Source organism: Calidris pugnax, unplaced genomic scaffold, assembly GCF_001431845.1.
Source record: "Calidris pugnax isolate Ruff unplaced genomic scaffold, ASM143184v1 scaffold125, whole genome shotgun sequence".
Lineage (NCBI taxonomy): Eukaryota > Metazoa > Chordata > Aves > Charadriiformes > Scolopacidae > Calidris > Calidris pugnax.
Window position 1 is genome coordinate 3,969,910 of NW_015090906.1, and position 21,064 is coordinate 3,990,973.

The 21,064-nt window shown below is 44.9% G+C and overlaps 1 protein-coding gene across 1 annotated transcript in view; it reads left to right on the forward strand.

The window, feature by feature from the left end:
• SFMBT2 (Scm-like with four mbt domains 2) overlaps positions 1–21,064 on the forward strand; it is a 188,246-nt gene that overhangs the window by 20,612 nt on the left and 146,570 nt on the right. The window contains exons 2-3 of the mRNA XM_014949114.1: positions 12,164–12,333; positions 19,714–19,808. Of these exons, the coding sequence (XP_014804600.1) occupies positions 12,228–12,333; positions 19,714–19,808 (201 nt within the window). The 5' untranslated portion in view covers positions 12,164–12,227. The remainder of the gene's footprint in view (positions 1–12,163; positions 12,334–19,713; positions 19,809–21,064) is intronic.

A 21,064-nucleotide genomic window follows, 5' to 3' on the forward strand; every position in this document is an offset into this window, starting at 1 on the left:
CACCCTGGGCTCTCCCCCCTCCTCCCTTCTTTCCCCTTTTTTTTTTTTTCTTTTTTTTTTTTTTTTCTCTTGGCCTTGGCGGGGAAGCTGCTTAAAAATGGGGAAAGCAGCCTAAAATGGCTCTTCCTTTGCAAACTGCGCTTTCTGGTGGGGAACACCTCGCTCTGTGTTGATTGTTTCGGGCTCTGCAACTGACACCCCACCAAAGATGGGGTGATAACTCACCTTCTTCCCTCCCCCCCCCCCCGACCCCCCCTCTCTCCCCTGGCATCTTCCACCCTTGGCTCTTTCCCAGCCAGGGGACACCCACCTGGGGCAAAAGAGGATGTATTTATGGGATTGCTTTGGTCTCCCCCCCTCCTCTTCCTCCACCCCCATCTTTGCTCCTGTTTCCTTCCGAGGGAGCTGGGAGCCATCATCACCTGGCTTGGGGTTGCCTTAGGGTTAGCATCGCTGGCACCAGGCAAACCTCCTCCTCCCAGGACTTCTTTCCTGCAGTGGCTGGATTTACTGCAGTTTGCTTTTCCTCCCAAGAAGCCCCTAGGTGCAAACAAATTTGATTTCCTTTGCTGGGGGGGAAGGGGGAGCAGGGAGTGTTGCCTGGGTGAGCAGGGATGCAAGTGCCTTTTTATTTCCCCCCCTCTTCTTTTCCCCATCAGATTATTTACGGAAGGGAAGAAAATATTCTCACAAGGCTAATAACTTCAGTGCTTATAAAGGATTAGGTCCTAATAACTCCTCTGATAAGATGGAGGCTTGGTGTAATCTGTTACTAAGTGAAAATCTAAAAGCCATTTAAATAGATACGGCAAAGAGCTATCAAGAGACTAGTACTTTGTAAACAAGGAGGAGATACCTTTTTACAGGTTTAATGGGGTAGTGGGGCAGTAGATGCACTATAAGCGAGACAGTATTTTGTGTATATATTTATATATTAAGAAAACATTTACAAATATTCAACAGATGCTATGAGGATGTTGCAGAGGTGGAGAGGGTGTTTGGCACAGATGTAAGAACATCTGTAGAAGACAGTATGTCATTACATAGCTGTGATGATGAGTGATAATTGACTGGCTGGACAGACAGTTGATGTTTTAATGAAGCATTTATTAAAACTTTATGGTAGTATTACTAGAAACAGAATAAACACTGCAGCTCTTTAGACTGGGAGTGCTTTTCCTCCCACCCTTGGATTGTGCTGTCCTAAATGTGCTGCTGGCCCATGAAATAAATATATGTATTTTGAGTCTGTTTCTGGCCTTTCACAGCTGTGGGGATGCTGGCACCTGGTACAATGGGAGGATTAGATGATCTTTGAGGTCCCTTCCAACCCTAACCATTCTATGATTCTATGTGACATTACCTTGCTGAAGGACAGGACATGGTAGAGAAGGTGCTGACTTGTTTCTTTAAGGACTTCTTGCTAATTCATGTTGTTGTGGGGTAAGGGGAGGTATGGAGAGTGTCTGAGCAGGTTTACAAGGATGGTGGTGGTAGTTGAAGAAGATGGCTGGTCCCTGACTCCCAAGTGACAAAGAAGTTGTGGAAAGTTCCAAAACCTGGGACAAGCAGCCAAGCCTTGAAGCAGAAGAGTCAGAGGTGTGTTTCTGAAGGTGCACAGAGAAAATTAATGTGGTGACCACAGGGTCCACGTTTTAGATGACCTGAAGACAATAGAAACATGAGAGATCTTTTATTACTATTGAATGTTGTCACACATGGAGTACTTCAGCTGGTGCAACAGGGTCCTGAAAATGAAATGCTATCACTGATGTTAATAGCAATGCTATTTGCAAATACTGAGTTTGTTCTATCATTGTAACATGCTGGTCCTTGGGAGCAGGTTTTTTTGGGTTTCTTTTAGGATTAGAGGAGCCAATGATACCTTGTCAATATTTAAATCTCATCATTTGCAACTGTTGATCTTTGCACAGAGGTCATCTCTGATGAAACCAATCAAATCCATTCTAGGGTTTTCTGCCAGAAGATTGCTCTTTATTTTCTGTGTCTCAGGTATGACTCCTGTGGTAGTTAAAAATGGGTTGCAAAACGGGAGAATATAGAAGTGTGAGCAAAGATTCATACACAGACACTGGCATTTTAAAAACTTCTGAAAAAGTTTATTTTGAGACTGGCCTTTTGCAAAACCTAAACAAAGCATTCTGGAGAGGGCTGGTTTGGAAAATGTGTTCACAGTTCCTCCATTTTTATGAATCAGAAGCATTTGCTCTAAAATTAAATAGTAATAAAAAGAAAGGGGAAAAAAAAACAACCCAAGCAGTTCTTGACAGCTGACCGAAAGATCATTTCTGAGTAGGTGTGAGGCTTAAAAAAAGGGATGTGCAGAATCCTTGCTATTTTTACTCTCACTCATGATACTTGCTTTCATGATTAATACTGTTAGCAGCACTGGGTGGCTTGTGCAACAGAGTCCTCTTTTCTTGGGTAAAGTTGTAGGATCATAGAATGGTTAGAGTTGGAAGGGACCTTAAAGATCATCCAGTTCCAACCCCCTGCCATGGGCAGGGACACCTCCCACCAGACCAGGTTGCTCAAAGCCCCATCCAGCCTGGCCTTGAACCCCTCCAGGGATGGGGCAGCCACAGCTTCTCCCAGTGTCTCACCACCCTCACAGGAAAGTCCTGAGACCTAGGTGGAGTATAAGTTACTGGAAAGTTTTGTATTTGTTTGCTTGGCAAAGAAGATGAATTCCCTCCACTAAAATCCAGGAGGTAACATTATCATTGCCCCTGCACTGTAGGAGATGAGACAAGATGACCATGGGCTGACGATCCTTAAAGGCTAAGGAACCATAAGTTCCTTGCCAGGACTTTTGGATGGAAAAAAATAGCTTTTCTGGATGCATTAAAGATATTCTTTTATACAAAGGACAAGAAAAAGTAGTATTTAACTGTTTCTTGTTTTTAACTGTTTTGAGCAAGCAGGTGTAAGACCAGGCTAAATGATGCATCATTGTATGCGTGATAGTGTGGCATTAAACCTGGATGTTCTGGAGTAGCTCACCATGACATCTCTTTGAGGTCACTTGTAGAATGAGAGAGAACCCGATTTGTCTTTTATTAGAGAAATGGGGTGGAATTAGCACCGTAAATGTGACTTGCAGGACTCTGAGTTAAAATGTCTTCTGGAATTTGGTTCTGGGTGGAACTTGGTGGGGGTCTGCTGGCTGCCCTCACATGCCCTTGGTGAAGGGAAGGGTCTTCCTCTTCCTGCTGTTGTACCAAGGGGTGGCAGGAGATGGCTGTGAGGGCTGGATTTATTTTTTGGCAGATCCTTCCAGTCGGTGAAGCTGTTTCTGGATGTAAAGCACTGACTGGGATGTAAGTGTGTGTAGGACTGAGCCCAAATGCTGTGCTGTTTAAATGAACCAAACGGTGCCAAGACCTAAAATGTCATTTTTCCTAAAAAGTGTTGGAATCAGATGGCAGATGTTTCTTGCATTCCAGTTTGCATCTTTTATTATTTTTTTTTTTTGGAAAACGGCTCCGACTGCTGCAAAGCACTGCACCGTAGAAGGAAGAACTGATTGCCCTGGGCGATGGGAGTTTTGGCTGATGAGGGACTTCTGAATTGGGCCCTAAATTAAGTCCATGAAAACAGTGTTTTGTGTTTCCTGCTGGGTGACTTCTATCGCTTGGCTGATCGGTCGTGTTCAGGGGGTCTGACTGATTTTTTATATTTTTTTTTCGATCCACGTGGCTGGTGTTTGGTGGCAATAAGCATCAGATGAGATGTTTTGAGGTGATAAGCAGCTGTGCACGTTCAAGTTACCCATCGAACAGGCTTCCTCGTTTCAGCTCTCTTTCAAACACAGACGTGGGAGAAGACAAGGCATTGTAGATGGTTGATGTTGCCTCTGTGCTTCTTCCCTGCAGCTCTTTTGCCTGCTGTAAAGGGCATTGGGGATATTGATAAGGTCTTCTTCATGGCTCTGATTCAGCCGAGAGCTTTAGAAGATGCCTAATCTTAAATATGATGCATTCCCAAAGTAGTTGGTGTGTGTTTGGCCCTTTGCATGGGTAGCAGCCCTTAGCAAGGGCTATGAAGATGGTGAAGGGACTGGAGCATCTCTCTGATGAGGAAAGGCTGAGAGACCTGGGTCTGTTTAGCTTGGAGAAGAGAAGACTGAGAGGGGATCCTGGCAAGAGGATGGGGCCAGATTCTTTTCAGTGATCCCTGGTGACAGGACAAGGAGCAACAGGCACAGTTCCATCTGAACATGAAGAAAAACTTCTTTCCTTTGAGGGTGGCAGAGCCCTGGAAGAGGCGGCCCAGGGAGGTGGTGGAGTCTCCTTCTCCGGAGACATTCAAAACCCACCTGGATGTGTTCCTGTGCAACCTGCTCTGGGTGGACCTGCTTTGGCAGTGGGGTTGGACTAGATGATCTCCAGAGGTCCCTTCCAACCCCTACCATCACCCCTGTGATTCTGTGAAGTGCTTTACTAAAGTGGGGCTACATCATGGAAATTGCCTGTTGAATCACGGGGAAGGTGACATCCGCCTGGTCACGGAACAGCTGGAAGCGAGAAGGATTAGCACATGGCGACCTCCATCTCCCTGGCCTGGCACCTTAAGCTGACATTTATATATCTGCAGAGACAGGATGTGAAATATCAGTGCTGTGACAGGAGGGGATTTTACAGCTCCTCGGAGCGAGCATCGGTAATGCAAACACAGGGCAGGGGGGAGGCAGGCACTCGCCTTGCCTGGCTCTTTGTGGCCGTGCTATGGGGTGGTTTGGGACCAGACCCTGCCTCAGCATCCAAATCTGGGAGGATTTCCCCCCCACCAGCTGGTGTGGGTGCTGAGGACAGGATTGTGCCACGCACATGTGCTACGTGGGATGCTGAAGGCATCCAGGCTTAGCAGGGGCAAAAGCAGGGGTACAGGTGTGGCAGCGATGCCTTATTACCCTCGGGTGTAGAACATCCAGCATGCTCAGGAGAAGAGAAATTTAATTAAATAGTGCTTTTAATTTTACAGGTTTGTTCTAGTCCTCAGTGAAGTCTGTGGCGGGCTTTTGCTTTAAGTTCAGCTCTGGGTCCTTATGCTATATTTACACACGGGGCAGCTGAAAGTGGAATATATAGCGAAGTCAGACATCTGTGTGCCTGCCTGTCATCTGTCTCTTTTATTTTTTATTTTTTTATTATTTTTTCTTGCCTAATACTGCAGGGCTTTTCGCTGTAAACAAGTTAGTTTCTCTAATTAGGTTTATTTTACTTTCTGTTATCTTATCTTACTGCTGTTTATCTCTGCACGTATCCTGGACTCTGTGCTGTTCCAGGTAGGGAGGATGAGAAAATTGCTTTGTGAAACAGGTTTGTCTCTGTCAGCATAAAAAGCGTGAGGCATTAGGCACCAGTGCTAGAAGACCAAGGACCTGCTGAGCTACAGAGGGCTGTTGGCACCTCACATAATCCCTTCTCCACCATGTGTCTTCAGAGAAGTTTGGGTCTTCCTCTTCCTTCTTCCTCTTCCTTCTTCCTCTTCCTTCTTCCTCTTCCTTCTTCCTCTTCCTTCTTCCTCTTCCTTCTTCCTCTTCCTTCTTCCTCTTCCTTCTTCCTCTTCAGGATGGGTAATTGGGACCCTCCCTGCTCTGATGGCTCTTCTGATTTCCCATTTTTGCGTGCTTTCTCTCCAGGCTTTGTCATTTATTTTCTGTGCTGCTGCACAATTGATACTGATGCTTGACTTCAAGAGTGACTGGAGCAGAAGGGCTGGAAGGGACCTCCATGGCTTGTACAGACCATCTCTCAGCCCAGGGTGGGATTAACTGTACCAAGACCAGTCTCTGGACAGATGAGCATCCCAGCCTCTCTAAAAATCAAGGCTCTTCCCACAGTCTGTTCCACTTCATTACCAGATTCAGTGTATATTAGCTATTTTCTTTCTGATGCAGAAATCCAGTGCCCCCTCCTGCAGTTTAAACCCAAGTCTTCCTCTTCGATCCACCAAGAACATGGGAAACAGATTATACTCTTTTTTCATTCAGCTGTTTTTTATATATTTGAATATTGTGAACATTCCTACTTCTCCAGATTAGATGGGATTTGTTTCTTCCACCCCAGAGTATATCTGAACCAACAGAGAGCTGTTGAAAGCAGTAATTTGCCCCTAATAAAATCCTGTGGGGCGTTCAATATGAAAGAGAAATTGTCACTTGATATAAGTGAAAACATTTGGTGAGGGAAGCTCTCAAATAAACAATAATGAAAAAAAAAAGGGGGGGGGGGGGAGAGGAATTTGGAAGAAGTGATCCTTAAAAGGTTTCCAACTGGTGCTTTGTCTGAGAAGAGAGACAGGCTCTTTCTCTAGGAGGTGAAAGCCGCTCCTTGATGTGTTCAATAGCCCTTCCAAATGAGCCTCCATTTGCATTGTGCAGATGCTCAGGGGGTGTAAATATTGTGGCAGGCTGCCACCAGCAATCCTGCATCAAGTATGGTTTTATTTGGGGACCTCTGCCTAGAGGAGTGGACTTCCGTCTCAGCCCCAGTGTTGGGCCTGTGCATCCTCCTGTTAAATGCAGTGATTTGCAGCATTGCCCGTGAAGTAGTTTTTTGGGGCAGCTGGAGACTGTATTTGTTGCCTTGCATTGCCTGCATGCTCTAGGAGGTGGTCTCTGAGCACTGAAAAAGGTCACCTGCATTGCTCAAAGCAAGAGATGGAGAGCCAGGGTTTAGACCCAGAAGGGAACACCGTTGACTTGACTTGAGCTGTAAAAATCACAGAATCATAAAATGGTTAGGGTTGGAATGGACCTTAAAGATCATCAAATTCCAAACCCCCTTCCATGGGCAGGGCACCTCCCACTAGAGCAGGTTGCTCAAAGCCCCATCCAGCCTGGCTTTGAACAATTCCAGTGAAGGGGCATCAGTCATTGTGTGTGTTCTGATTTGCAGCATGAACACTGAGAAGACTGATTTCAGTGTTTCCTGGGGCTGGGATCCATCAGGACACAGGTATCTCCAGGTTAGCAGGCAATGGAGACAACCAGAAGGGCTGCAGGAGCTCACTGTTGGGTCAGACCCTCCCGATGAAGGGTAGAGTCCCAAAGTGGAAAGATGTCATGGAGAAGAGTGCCTTGGTATTCCTTTCCCTCGTTCTTGGGTGATGCCCGGTCTCATGTCCTGTGGGTGAGAAGATGCCTTGGTGGCTCACCTGAGGAGGGAGAGCATGATTCAAGATCAGCCTTGTAGTGGCCAACTCGTATGCATGCTGGACCTAGTTCCAGAGGGCTGAGTCTCCCTTTGCCCTGGGCACAGGGCAAAGTGTCGTGGTATCTGAGCATCTCACTTCTTTGGTTTGCTTTCTGGCAAACTTGGATGTCTAAAATCTTAAATCCAAAATCTTGGTGATGCAAGGCAATGCAGGACAGGCACCCCCTAACATTTGTTCATCTCATCCAAATTTTGGGTGTTCAATTTAAACATACAAATCTCCTTTTGGAGATGCTTTCTCTCAGCTGCACATTATTGACTAGGTGAGTCTCCATCTTCTCAGGCCCAGGTGCCCTCATTTTATCTGATATAAAGCTGTTTGGCTGGGTGGGGGACATTAGTGGGGATATTAAAAAAATGACGTGTTGTGGAAGTAGGATGGAGGAGGAGGCAATTGGAGTGACTGTCTCAGCTCTGGGATTGGGTTGAGGCAGGGCAGGTCTCAGCAGAGTCCTGTCCTGCTTCCTGAGAGCCTCAGCACCAATTACTGCAATTTCCTAATTGCTCAGGCAGGTGGACTTGGTCTCATATTTTCAAAATGGTTTCCATGATTGCTTTGCAGTGGCTTTTCCACTCATGGTCCTGCAAAAGGCTTAGATGGTAAAGGCTACATAAAATTGCACGTGGTGGTGCCTGGCTTTGAGGAGACTGGGTGAAATCAGCACTTGCATTCACCAGGAAAGTCGGCTGGGGCCACCTCATGTTCAACTTCCCTCCAGCTTGGCTGGAAAGAGAAATGCAGATTCCTTATATCCCAACATACCTAAGGTCGACCTCTGGAAATGCAGTGGGCCCTGAAGCTGCCTATGGAGCCACTCTCCCACTGGACAGGTCCCTGGTAGGGTCTGTTCACCAAGGATGCAGGGTCATGGTGGCATCCCTTATGCAGCCCTGCTGTACTCATCAACTGACTCCTTAGTGAGAGGTGGGACCATCTCAAGTCAATGGATGTCCCTGGATATTGGAGGCAAGGGCCAGATTTTTGGGAAAGCGGTGGGCTTTGCCCTTCTTCACCACTCAGGACTCAGCAGGACATTGGCACAACTGATGCATTCTGCAGGCAGGAGGTTTCAAGGATATGAGAACTTTTTTGCATGCTCTTTCCCAGTAGCTTGCCTTTTTTATGTCCATCCCAATTAACCAAGCATGTGTTGGAGGGAGAACGTAAGTTTGTCAGGGCTAACTCTAAGAGCACTGGGTAGGGGACCTCTCCCTACAGGGGCTTGCTCCAAAGGAAGGAAAAAACAGGGTGGAGTCGACAGGAGAAGAGAAAAATAAAATGGTGTGAGGAAGGCAATTCTACAAAGAGCCAATATTGATAGAGATGACAAGGCAGTGTGTTTGAGATAATTGTGTGTCTGAGACTGACAGCCGTGGGAAGAAGGAAATAAAAGAGACTTTTTTAATATTGGCTTCTTTTTCTTTTTTTCTTTTCTTTTTTCTTTTTTTCTTTTTTTCTTTTTTCTTTTTTTTTTTTTTTTTTTTCTGCCTGTGAATTAAGAGCCTGGATCTGAATTAAATACCAGGGGAACGGGAGCTGCGTGGGGGTAGAATCGGATCGGTTTGAACCACCGCTGTGCAGAAACAATGAACAAGGGATCTGAAACGAGGGGATTTCCCCCCCTTCCCTCCCTGCTCTTTCAAATGCATTTCGTAATATTTATCTTTGTGTTCCCTCCTAGTGTAGTGTCACCTTGAGCCACTTTTGCTGTTGTTTCCCATCCCCTGGTTTACGGGCTGGAGATGTGACTTTGTGGTCCTTAATTTGGTCTCCAGTGGACACAGGTTTCTTCAGACTAAGGGAGAAATGGGAGGAGAGTGGTGTGTGCTGCTTGTGTGATGCTGATGATTGCAGGCCAGCCAGCACGCTGCTGTTAACAGTATGGCTGGGGACTCTGTTTGAAGTGTTAATTAGCAGCAATTAATAAGAAGTGAAAAATTAATACCCGTTGTCAGCTTTCTTTGCTGGTTAGTTATATCAACACCAGGGCTCAGAGCTATCTGGAAGCTTGTGTTTGCTTAAGAGTTTGGTCTTGTTGTCACATAGTATTGGGAAAACACTTAAATGTTCTCCTACCATAAATGGTAAAGTAGTTATTCCCAAAATAAGAAGATAAACTATAGCCTCTGACAGATCCAGTTTTCTTGGGATGTGGGTGCTTTTGACTTGACATTTCAAAACCAAGAAGTTGTCCATAGCTTAAGCAAAAAACTCAATTAAAACAGAATTAAACAAAAAAAATAAATGTCAATGACATTGCTGAATCTGGCAAAGAGATTCTGCGTTGTCCCCTTTTAATTGAAGAGATCTCAAGCCCAGCCCCAGATGTGGCCACCAAGGATGAATCCCAGCCATGTGGCAAACACCTCGGACAGATTCCTGCTGGTTTTCCCATCCATTTTCCATTTCTGAAGGGCAATTCCATGACCCAGGGGAACAGGCCTTTCTTGTGGGTCTGGTGGCAGATTTGGGGCTTGACTGCATAAGAACCAGCAAATACTGTTGTTCGCTGATTGGACACCTTCAGCTTTTTATCAGCTCATAACTTTGTCTTATCAGCATCATAGAAGTGTCACAAGATTTAACTACACTACCAAGTAGCTTATCTTTCTTCTTGGTATTTTTATTGTTACCCCTGAGTTCTGTTTAAGATGATTGATTCGTCTCTGTTTCTCTCTGTTCTTTGAATTATTATTTTTTTTTTTTAATAGACAAAGATTAGCTTCCATCATTGTCTGGTCCCAGGCAAAAATGAAAGCAGCTGAATCCACCCAAGGTTTAGCTTCTGCTGACACCTCCCATCCTCTCGCATTTAACAAGCTTGATGTAAAATCCTGATACTTAACCAATTTATTATTAATGATATTTACGGAAGTATTCTCTACCAAAGGAGAAATGTTTTTTTTACTTTCAGTAGACTGATTGCTTCTAGTTTCATAGTTAATTGAAACTTAATATACACTGGGGATGAGTGATATATATGTTCTGAGGTTAGCTGCACTCAAATTACTCATAGTATATAATACACTTAATTCATTAGCAAGTCTCATGTCAACAAAGAATAAAGATGAAGTGCTGTAGTGTCCATCACAGTGGGGAAGTGATCATTATTATTTATGGAGTGCTCCAACTACGCTGAGCACTTTGCAAAGAGACCAACAAGAATATTACTCCAAATTCTTTTATAGTCTCCTTTTTTAAAAATATTTTTTGTTCCCCTGTTAGCGTGTCCCTTTGGGGTGAGGAACACAAGTTGCTGATGGGGATCTGACTTTGTCCAAAACCCCTTCGGTTGGGGGTTGTATCACCTGCCTTGGTGATTTGTGTCTACCAGTGATCCTTTGTGAAACACCCATGCTTTTAGCATGGTTTAATTGCAGTTGCCATGATGCCGTTGTGATTGCTCCAGCAGACAGTCCCACCGTGGTCCACTTAATGGATATCACGCTTGCACTTGACATACTCCTCTTCCTTTTCAGTTCCTGTTATAACTGCTCACGCACGTCCATTTCTCCCTCACAATTTTCATTGGAACGGCTTTAAAAAGTGGAAATGAAAAAAATCAGTGACGGAGCACTCTCCCTCTTTCTGTTTTATAACCACCATATCTGATCTTCCTGAATATGCTTCCTGGGTAGTAAAACTTGAAAAAATCCCATATTATTTTTACAATCTTATTACCTCCTGTTTTGCCTGGCCTCTGGCAGTAAACTGCTTTTCCTACTTTTAGTCACACTTCTTGCAGAGCATTTGGTGTCAATGCTGACCATATAGTCCCCCTGTCGGGTCTTGGAGGCACCCACTAATAAGGGGGACCAGTCCTCCACATCATATATTCTGGACACGTACCTTCTCTACGATCTGTCTTGGCTTTAGCATATCTTGTGTGAATAGCTGGTTCCCTCTGTGCCCATAACCCGCGCTTTGGTTTCTCTTTTTCAGTCCTCCTTTGACACCTCGTAATTCATCATCAACTCAGAGGGTTTTACTGGAAAGCTCACTTTGGAGCTCTTTTTAATCTACTCCTAAAGGTGTATCTCTGGGTATTGCTTGTCTGGTGGGTTACTGTAGCTAGAAATATAGTTCTCATTTACTCTGGTGTCTGATTCAAGATCCCGTCAGTCTGTATTCCCTTTCTCATATCATTTTTCATCTCTGCGTGTTTTTATTCCACTTTGTGTTTACTATGGTCATTCCTTCTAGAAGAATCTCCTCTGCCAACATAACCCAATCTACACCTGAGTTGATATTTTCTACCTTGCATGGTACTAACTTGGGCAGTTCCCTTTGGTCAGTCTTCATTGGAAAACAAAATAATGGTTGCAGTCACCACTATTTCATTAGGATATCTGCATTTTGCATGCTGAACTTTAATTTCTAGAGTTATTCCAGTCTCTCCCAAGTATTCCCCCTTCAATATTTCCTCTGTTTCTTTTTATCACAAATCTCCACCTTTGGAAGTTTGAATATTTATGGTGTGAGATACAGCTCACACAGTGTTAGCCGTTAAGTTGGATGTCAAGGGCTGGACTTCTTGAAGGATGGTTGGGTTGGCCTTTCTTGGGTGTCTTTTTTTTTGCCATGGGTTGTGCCACCTTATGGGCTGGTCTGTCCCTCTCCCTTGGTAATACAGGGAGCTGGAACGAACTTTTAGAGGTGAATCCTTTGTGTTGAATACTGTGGATGCTGTTTATTGCCTCATCTTCTCTGTTGTTATTGCTCTTATGATATTATTGCCACTATGGGGAGGTGTCCTCCATTGTGGTTCCTTATCCAACTATAGCTTCACCTTGGAGGAGGGAGCAGGATTGAAGGGTTGCAGTCAACGTGGGATAACTTGAAACCCATTAGGAAAGGCAGAGGGAATGGGTTGGTGTAGGTGGAACAAATCACTCATTGTTTCTTTTTATTTTTCATTTAGTTTGTCCTCTAGGCGGTCCCTGCTGCAGGATGAATTAGGAAGGCAAGGACTCTTCTTCTGAACCATGGAGACAAGGGCGTCTTTCATTGCCACCATGCCAGAGACCCAACATCTCTCCCCGGAGAAGGGTCAGAGCCCGGCCAATGGCAACATGGAGCAGTTTGATTCAGGTGAGCTCTCCTTCGCCCCCATGGGTTGTCTTCACTGGTACAGCCCTCCAACTGATCACTGGTAGAGGTTGGGACAATTGTGTTGCCAGGGGAACATTGGGAACGCTTGTGGAGGTTCTGAAGGCCATTTTTAATGGATTGGACTGTGTCCTATATTGTGGAGTGCTAAAGTAGATCTCTGGTTGATGGGTTGGGAAGTTGGAGCTCTTTTTCTTCTGGATCTCTTCTACAATATGTAGCAGTTACTCAAATATTTAAACAAAAAACAATGGAAAACCTTTTCCAGAACATCATATTGTGTTCTTTCTGTTTCCCCATCCTTTTTTATTTTGTTGTAGTTTCGTGTTTAAAGAGAGGAAATGAACATCCAGAAATTACAGCATTTCCCCATTGTTCTGACCCTTCACCCTCATTTCCTTCAGAATTTTTTTGACTGCTTCAGGTGAGAGGGTTCACAGGGGACAACTGTGTTGCCTGGTGAGCATTGGGAACGCTTGTGGAGGTTCTGAAGGCCATTTTTTATGGATTTTTGACTGCTTCAGGTGAGAGGGTTCACAAACATTAGACTAGCCAGCAGAGAGGTGGTTGCTTGTTGTCCTTGTGCTAATGCTCTGGGATGGGCATCTACAGGTGAGGATTCATTTCTCTAAATTTGGGCATCATCATGGTAAATCCAGAAAAATAAGTGCTAGCTTCTTGTAATTTCTGCTGGAATTACTACTTTAACTTCTCCTATCTAGAAGAAGATATGAGAACTTCTAGGGCTTCTCATATCTTTAGAGGAGACTGCATCTTATGATGAAGTTGCACGTTACGGTTAGACCAAATCTGCTTTCTTTCTGATGCCCAAATGGGAGACCCCTGTTCTCTTCCACCACCTCTGCTGCCCATCGTACTCTGGACTGAGTCACTCAACTCACTAACCCAGCAGAAAGATAATCCAGAAAAAAAGTCAATTTTCTGCCAGTTTTGTGATTTGAGCTGGCTGGAGGAAGAGGAAGGGCCAGAGCTCATGCTGATGGGAATGGGACCTCTCCCAGTGGCACTGAATTGGTGATTTGGCTCAGCTGTAACTGGCAACTTCATCCTTGCTCTGTGTTTGCGTGGGAGAGTCCAACTGATGAACTTGTGGAGAGCAGCACTGACCTATCAGTCAGTTAATCTGTACAAAAGGAGCTTCTCATATCTCTAGGGGAGGCTGTATCTTATGATGAAGTTGCACATTACGGTTAGACCAAATCTGCTTTCTTTCTGATGCCAAAATGGGAGACCCCTGTTCTCTTCCACCACCTCTGCTGCCCATCGTACTCTGGACTGAGTCACTCAACTCACTAACCCAGCAGAAAGATAATCCAGAAAAAAAGTCAATTTTCTGCCAGTTTTGTGATTTGAGCTGGCTGGAGGAAGAGGAAGGGCCAGAGCTCATGCTGATGGGAATGGGACCTCTCCCAGTGGCACTGAATTGGTGATTTGGCTCAGCTGTAACTGGCAACTTCATCCTTGCTCTGTGTTTGCGTGGGAGAGTCCAACTGATGAACTTGTGGAGAGCAGCACTGACCTATCAGTCAGTTAATCTGTACAAAAGGGTTCAGATTTGCGTGGTGGTACTTGTGTTCGTGCTCGTGTGATTGAATGCTTTTCCCAAACTCACTTATGTTTGTGTCCTTGACAGAAGGATCCTAAGATGTAAATGGCAGATGAAAATCTGTGCTTGCAGGTCGGCCTCCTAAAGGGATGCCTTAAGTCTCCTTCCGTGGAAATAGGTGTCCTCCAGAGCAACACTGATCCATCAGTCAGTTCATCTGTACAAAAGGGTTCAGATTTGCGTGGTGGTACTTGTGTTGGTGCTTGTGTGCTTGAATGCTTTTCCCAAACTCACTTGCGTTTGTGTAAAAGCTGTTCTTGACAAAAGGATCCTAAGATGTAAATGGCAGATGAAAATCTGTGCTTGCAGGTCGGCCTCCTAAAGGGATGCCTTAAGTCTCCTTCCGTGGAAATAGGTGTCCTCACCAGTGGTGAATCACTGATTCAACACTCCTCAAGTGGAACACTAGCAGTGTTGGGGTGACTGCTTTAAACTCTGCATGCTTAACCTTCAGGGTCTTTTGCATCTTTTCTCCCTGGTGGTGCTGTTTGTGCTTTGTTGGTCAATGCTGTCCTGAAGTCCTTTGCAAAGCCATGCCTTTGGTCTACTTTTCTCCATTTCTCCCTCAGCACCTCGGAAATTCGGCCACCTGGCCTTTAATTTCTTCCCTGCTTGTAATGACTCAAGTGATTTTCCTATTTCTCTGGACACCAATGATTGGAAAGCTGTGACTGGTCTTTGACTCTTTGCCACGTTCACTAATGGGGGGGAAGACTCACAGCAGCGTGAGACATTGCCAGTTGAACTATGAGCTGTGGTCCTTGAGGTGACTTTGTAGGCTTTTAGGGTGAGGATGGGCTGTTTTGCACAGCCCCTTGTGCAATCCAACCAGCTTTTGCAGCTTTTACCTTGAAAATAATAAACAAGGGTGCCACATTTGCCTGCAGGTTGCCAGTGGCCACCTGGGCTCCACTTAGCAAGCAACGGCATTATGGTTGTGCAATTGAGATGGAAATGCAAGTGGTCTTTCAAGAGGTCAAGCAGGGCTAGGGAAAGGTGAGAGGAACGTCCTACAAAAAAATGCAAACTGGCTGTGTTGCGCTGAAAATGTGTTTGAGATGTGGGGTAGTTCAGTTTGTCTTGCCATGATGGTTATAGATTCAGCTGGGCTCTTAAATGCTGGGTGTTAAGTGGGATATAGGGAGGTGGAAACTTTCCTGTGCTGTGGGGTTATTAGTCCACCCAAAGTTTTGAGGGTTTTTTTTTTTTTTTTTTCCATGGTACATGCAGTGGTTCTGGTTGTTTCAGATGGCTTCAAAGGGCGTGCAGTAGTTCTGGTTGTTTCAGATGGCTTCAAAGGGAAATTGGGCATGTTTATGGAAAAAAGATGCATCGTGCTAACTGCTTAGAAGCCATGTTTGTCTCAAGGAGACCCCTGAACCAGAAATAATGGGATGATAGGAACTTACCTGGGGTGGAGGACTGTGCATGGTTGCTGCCTTCTAATGGATGTCTCAAGTTATCCAGAAGGAGGCAAAGTCCCTGCAGCATGGTCTAGTCCCCATAGGATCCATTTATGTCCATGGGAGAGAGGTAGGTGCCTCTGGGATGGGATTCTGTTGGCCAACTGTAGACATTGGTTTTGGCATGAGAACTGGCTTGTGGTGCCTAAATTTCTTTGGGGATATGGATCTTGGTGACTCTTCCAAGGCCATGCTGGAGCTTTGCTGTAGATCAGGTTCCCCTCCCTTGCCTCTCTTGGTATTTTAGAATCATAGAATAGTCCAGGATGGAAGGGACCTGTCAGATCACTGAATCCAACCATCAACCTAACACTGACAAAAACTATCCCTAAACCATGTCCCTCAGCACCATGTCTGCCTGTCTTCTAAATAGCTCTAGGGATCATGATTCCACCACCTCCTTGGGCAGCCTGTTCCAGTGCTTGATAAACCTTTCAGTGTAGAAATTTTTCCTAATATCCAATCTAAAGTAATCTTTAGTGTTAACTGCTAAAGCATTTCGGTTCTCTATTAACTCAAAAAGTCATGAATGTATCTATGTGCTATAAATAAGGTGGCTAAGCAATTTCCCACAAAAATATTCTCCTTCAGTGAAGCCTGGGAAAAATCTGTGTTTCTGGAGCCACAGGTTTTGGGTCTTTTATCCCCTTTATTTCCCATAGCCAAACATCCCAGGAGGCTGTTAACAGCTGGAACAGTTGCATTTTTATAGTGTCAATGCATGAGCACTTTAAAGCCATTGAGAGGCTCACAGATAATGACTTGTTGATTTTATTTGCCACCCTGGGCTTGTTTATACATCATTGTATTGTAGGCTAGCCAGCCTTGACTCTTTCATTAAGAAAGAGCACTGGGCCTAAGTACCAATAATTGGAAAGGGAGCTGATATGTAAAAACAGGCTCAATGCCAGATTTGTCATCTCGCAGGGTGCTCCGTGAAATGCTGGCACCTGGGGTTTTGCAGCTCTCCAGGACTTTGTTCTTGGAGCACGTGACTTGAGGAGCAACGAACAGATTGGCTTTGTGATAACTGCTTCTCAAGCAGGCACAAGCTTTCTTGTCGCGTATTAAGAGAAACTTTGCATTTCTCTATCTGCATTTTGATCGGGGGATCTCCAGGCAATTGAGAGAGGTCGTCAAGAGGTGTCCCCTTCTCCTCAGCTGTAGGGCTTTTCTGATGGATGAGGAGATTTGTGTAGAGCCCTGTTACATGCACGGATGGGGTTGGGTCGGTCTCATCCCTGGGCCATGCTGTCTCCACTCTGGATGCCCCCCTGCCAGATTTCTAGAAAGGAGCAAAGTCCATTTTAAAAAAAAAAAAAAACATTTTGGAAACTTACAGTCCCTTCAAAATCCTTTGTGATAAAACGAAGAAAAATAAAACACTGATACCATGATAAATGAGCACCCTGACATTATTTTTACAGACCTTGTAAAAGTAATTTCCTGATAAGGTCTGCAGATAAAACGTGGGAGAGGAGTCAGACTTGTGATGTGGCGGGGAGAAACGAATTGACAGGCTGCAGCTCTCACGCTGCCTCCCCCTGAGGTCGTGAAGCCTGTCTGTTTGGGTTTAGAAAGAAGAGATCTGGGTGATTATTTTTTTTTTTTTTAAAACAGGTGCTGTTGTGAGTGTTGCTGGAGTGCATGTGAACGGAACAGGGGGCTGTGGGAACAGGGGGGCCAGTGAGTCTCTCTGCTTCGGCACGTGGCAGAGTAGGTCACGGGTGGTAAGATTATGAAATGCAGGTGGAGTTGTTGTATCCATAACGAGGATCTGTTAATGCTGACACAATTAACGTGCTGTTGGCAAATTCTGGAGATTATTTTGTCACCCTGGAGGCATTGCTCCCAGCAGAGGCTGGAGGTTATATACTCAACTGGGTAAAAAATCCCTGCTTCCACTCCTTCCCATAAGACTACTGAGGAAGGCTGGAGAAACGGAGATGTCTGGACTCACCCAGCAGGTTAGAGCAAAAAGCAGTACTAAAAACAGAATACACAGAGAGCGTCGTGGGCTGAGGAAAATGGCACATGTAGAAGTATCTGAGCAGAAGAGAATGGGGCCTAAGGCTGACCTGGAAATGTCCTGTTGTGTCTGATGTCCTGAGGTGATGATGTCTTTGGGGTTGTTGAGCAGCCCATCCCAACACCGCAAGCGCGGTTGGATGCAGAAGCGGGGAGCAACCAGGCAGAGGGAATGCACTTTTAGCTTTTCACCTTTTGCTTTTCACATCAGATGTTGCTGATTTTTAGTGGGACCAGGGATTGGTTGTGCTCAGGGTAAAAAGCTGCTTAAAAATCAGTATAATTTTAAGCCCGGGATGGATAACCATATCTGCTCATCTACTCGTGGACTAACATACTTTGTTTTAGAGGCTCAGCCTTTGAAATCTGTGGACCTGGTTCTTCTCTCAGACATTAACTCCACGGAGTTGTAGACATTGAGGCTGAAAAATTTCCCTGATTATCTAAGTTGCCTGCCTGCCTGATGTAGATGAAGGAAACTCTTAACAATTTTTGCACGAACCACCTGCCTTGTGGTTAACTTGTGGCTTACCTTTCAGTCAAGAATGAGCAAACCCCTCATTTTGGGTCAAATATCTCAAACAGGGTCAGCTTCTATGCCTGGAGCTTTTTGCAATGATTCCAAGAAACAAAAACAAGGCCCATCCCTTATTCTACATTGGATTTGCCTGTTTTCAGGCTGTAATCATGGAGTTGGGTTATTTCTTGTCTTGCTGAGTTGAAAAGTCATCTGGTCGCCACTTTGTCAGGGGAGTAAATGTTGATTTACGTCTTCATATTTAAGCAGGTTAATTGAGTTTAAGGCAAGGAGTCAGACCTTAGACTCGATGCAACAGCCTGCAAAGTGTTTAACAGTGGTGACAGCTCAGCGCTCCTCTTTGAACTCCCAGACAGATCTTTACCCTCCATGAGCTCTTGTCTCAAAAAACCTCCTTCTGATCCGCTTTTTTCCCCTCGCCTATGTATGTCTGGCTCCGTAGGCAGCAAATAAAACCTATGTCTTCCCCTTTTAATGATGAGAGATTCCCATTGCACAACATAATTTTCTGGTCCTGAAAACTGGAGACGTGTAGCAATAATTGCAATAAATTAACCCTGCCGTTTTCTTCATAAAACTGTCTGGGGAGGTTTCTTAATTCAGTTTGTCATGAGTCACTTTAATTACATCATGGCCACCCTGATGAATGTTTGGGCAGGTAAGGGTCTTGCAGAGTTTGGCTGATAAATGCTTATTGCGAAGAGTTCATTGCTAGACTGTAAATATTTTTGCTCTGGGGATGAAACTGGGTTTGCGAGATTGCTTGGGAACAAAATGAAAACAATCAGATTTGGCTGATTTTCTGTAAGTGAAAGAAGATTTATTTTTAATTATTGCTGTGTGTGTTTCAGCAATGGTTTGAGGTCTCAGCTCTGCTCTGCTCAGTGTGGTTATAAAGAAAAAAAATAATTAAAGAGTTGTAATGTCAAGTCCTTCACCGTGTGGAAGGATCGTGTGGGGCTGTTGTGAGGATGGGGGGAGGAGTGATGCAGAGCCCCAAATCTTCAATGGGGCAAGTGCAGGGAGCAAGAACATAATAGTGGTCTTGTGAGGGGTGCTGGGGGGCTTGGGGGAAAGCAGCTGTAGTCTTAGGGGAAGAGGGAGGCATGGGGGCTTTGGCTGAGAGGGACGGAGGGATGCTGAGTTGGAGGGATGCTGAGGAAGGAGAGGAAGGGTGGCACGATTGAACCTGGGGCTCCCCAGCCCTAAAGGTTGGGGTGTTTGCTCTACACACTGCTCAGCCAACAGAAGCAACGCCTAGTATTATCACCAGGGCACTGCTGTAATTAACAGTGCTGGGTGACCTGATTTTGGGGAACGAGCAAGGCCATTGCACCCTTGTGACAGCGGGCAGGCAGCCACCTCACTTGCAGCAAGAGAGTCATCAAATACAAAATAAAAGAGCACAAAGTGCCTGTTGCGGTATGACTGGTTTGTTCCCCCACTGCTGTGAAAGCAGAGTCATTTCAGGTCTCAAAGTGTTGGCTGGTGAAGTCCCAAAGTCTGCTGAAAGTGTAGTAAGAGTCAGTCAAACTAGATAAGCGCAGATCTTTAAAACAAGCTTTCTGTTTTCCCTTGTGTTGATGTTTATACTGGTTGCTATTCTCACCCTGAACTCCTTGACACAACTTTTGCCTTCTTTGGCTGTGTTTTAGGCTGCTTTTCTTTCTTTTTTTTTTTTTTTTTCCCCTCTTTCTTTTAAACAGATGAGGGCTCCAGCATTGAGGACGCAGACTTCAACTGGGACGAGTTCCTGGAGGAAACAGGAGCCAGCGCAGCTCCCCACACCTCCTTCAAACACGTATGTGTCCTCTCTGAACTTTGCTGGGGTTGTGCGTGTTCCCTCTTGTGCTTTTCAGGGGGTCCCTGGGGAACTGAAGTGGCACCTGACCATTTTGGGGAGAAATTGTCCCTCTGTACATGCAACAGCCCAGGGGGTTAAGTGAATTTGACATGTTTGCATTGTCTGCAATCACAGCTCGGAGTGCTATGTCTATGCCACTGCCTTATCCTCTGCCTTGGGTTCAAATTTTCCATTTTTGAGGGCTTCTATAATTCTCCTTTTGCTCATAAGCACTCTTTTTTTTTTTTTTTTTTTAAATCTTAATCTCTTTTTTCTTCTCTATTCATTGCTGTCCATCCTAACCTGTAGAGGTTCATCTTACAAGAGTGCCTTATTTCTCCAAAGTTGTCCTTTTAACTCAGGGTTTACTGACTATCAGGGTCACTCAACACTATAGAGTCCAGCATGGCCCATAGGAAACCATCTCTGAGTCTCCTGCTGGAGATGCTGTCTCAGGAGTGTGAGAACCAAGTACTTGGGTAGGTGATGCTTGTCCTGGGTAAAAACATGTAGGACACCGTGGCCCTATCTCTCTGTTTCCCCTCTTTCTGTGATTTCCAGTCACAAGTCCCTTGCCTCCAGAATACCACCTTGGTCTTTACTTACATTGAGCGCAAGGAGAAAAACTACAAATGAAAGTGTATCCTGGATTATTTATGAACACCATTAGCATCACTAGAGTCAAGTTCCTATTTTCTGACTAAGTATAGTAAATGTCACAGACTTTCATCAGTCTTAAACGATCTCCAAAGGTCCCTTCCAACCTCAGCTCTTCTGTCACTCCAGACATTGCTGCTGATGGACGTGACCAGTAAAAGCACATGGAGTGTTGTCAAATGCAAATAGTAAGTGCCTTTGGCTGGGCAACACTCATGTCCTAAGATAGAGTGAGACGATTGAGAGAGTACTAGCTGACATCCTGGAGGAGCACAGTGTTTTCTCTGCAGCTTGGCATCCCCAAGTCTGAGAAGTCCTCAAGTGGCCAAGTAGACCATGTATTTATCTTTGTGACTAAAAGAGGCATTTTAACCTCTCATTTAAATGAGAAGTTAAGCGGAGACGGGCTTAAACCAGACTTTATAATCTCTCTGGTTTCAGTAGGAGATAAGGTACTAAGAAACCTGTAAGAACCTGTCCTTAAGCATCTCATAGGAAATAACAAGCTATGTTTTGGATGGTTTTCTGAAGACTGCCATCTGAACCAGCAGACTGAC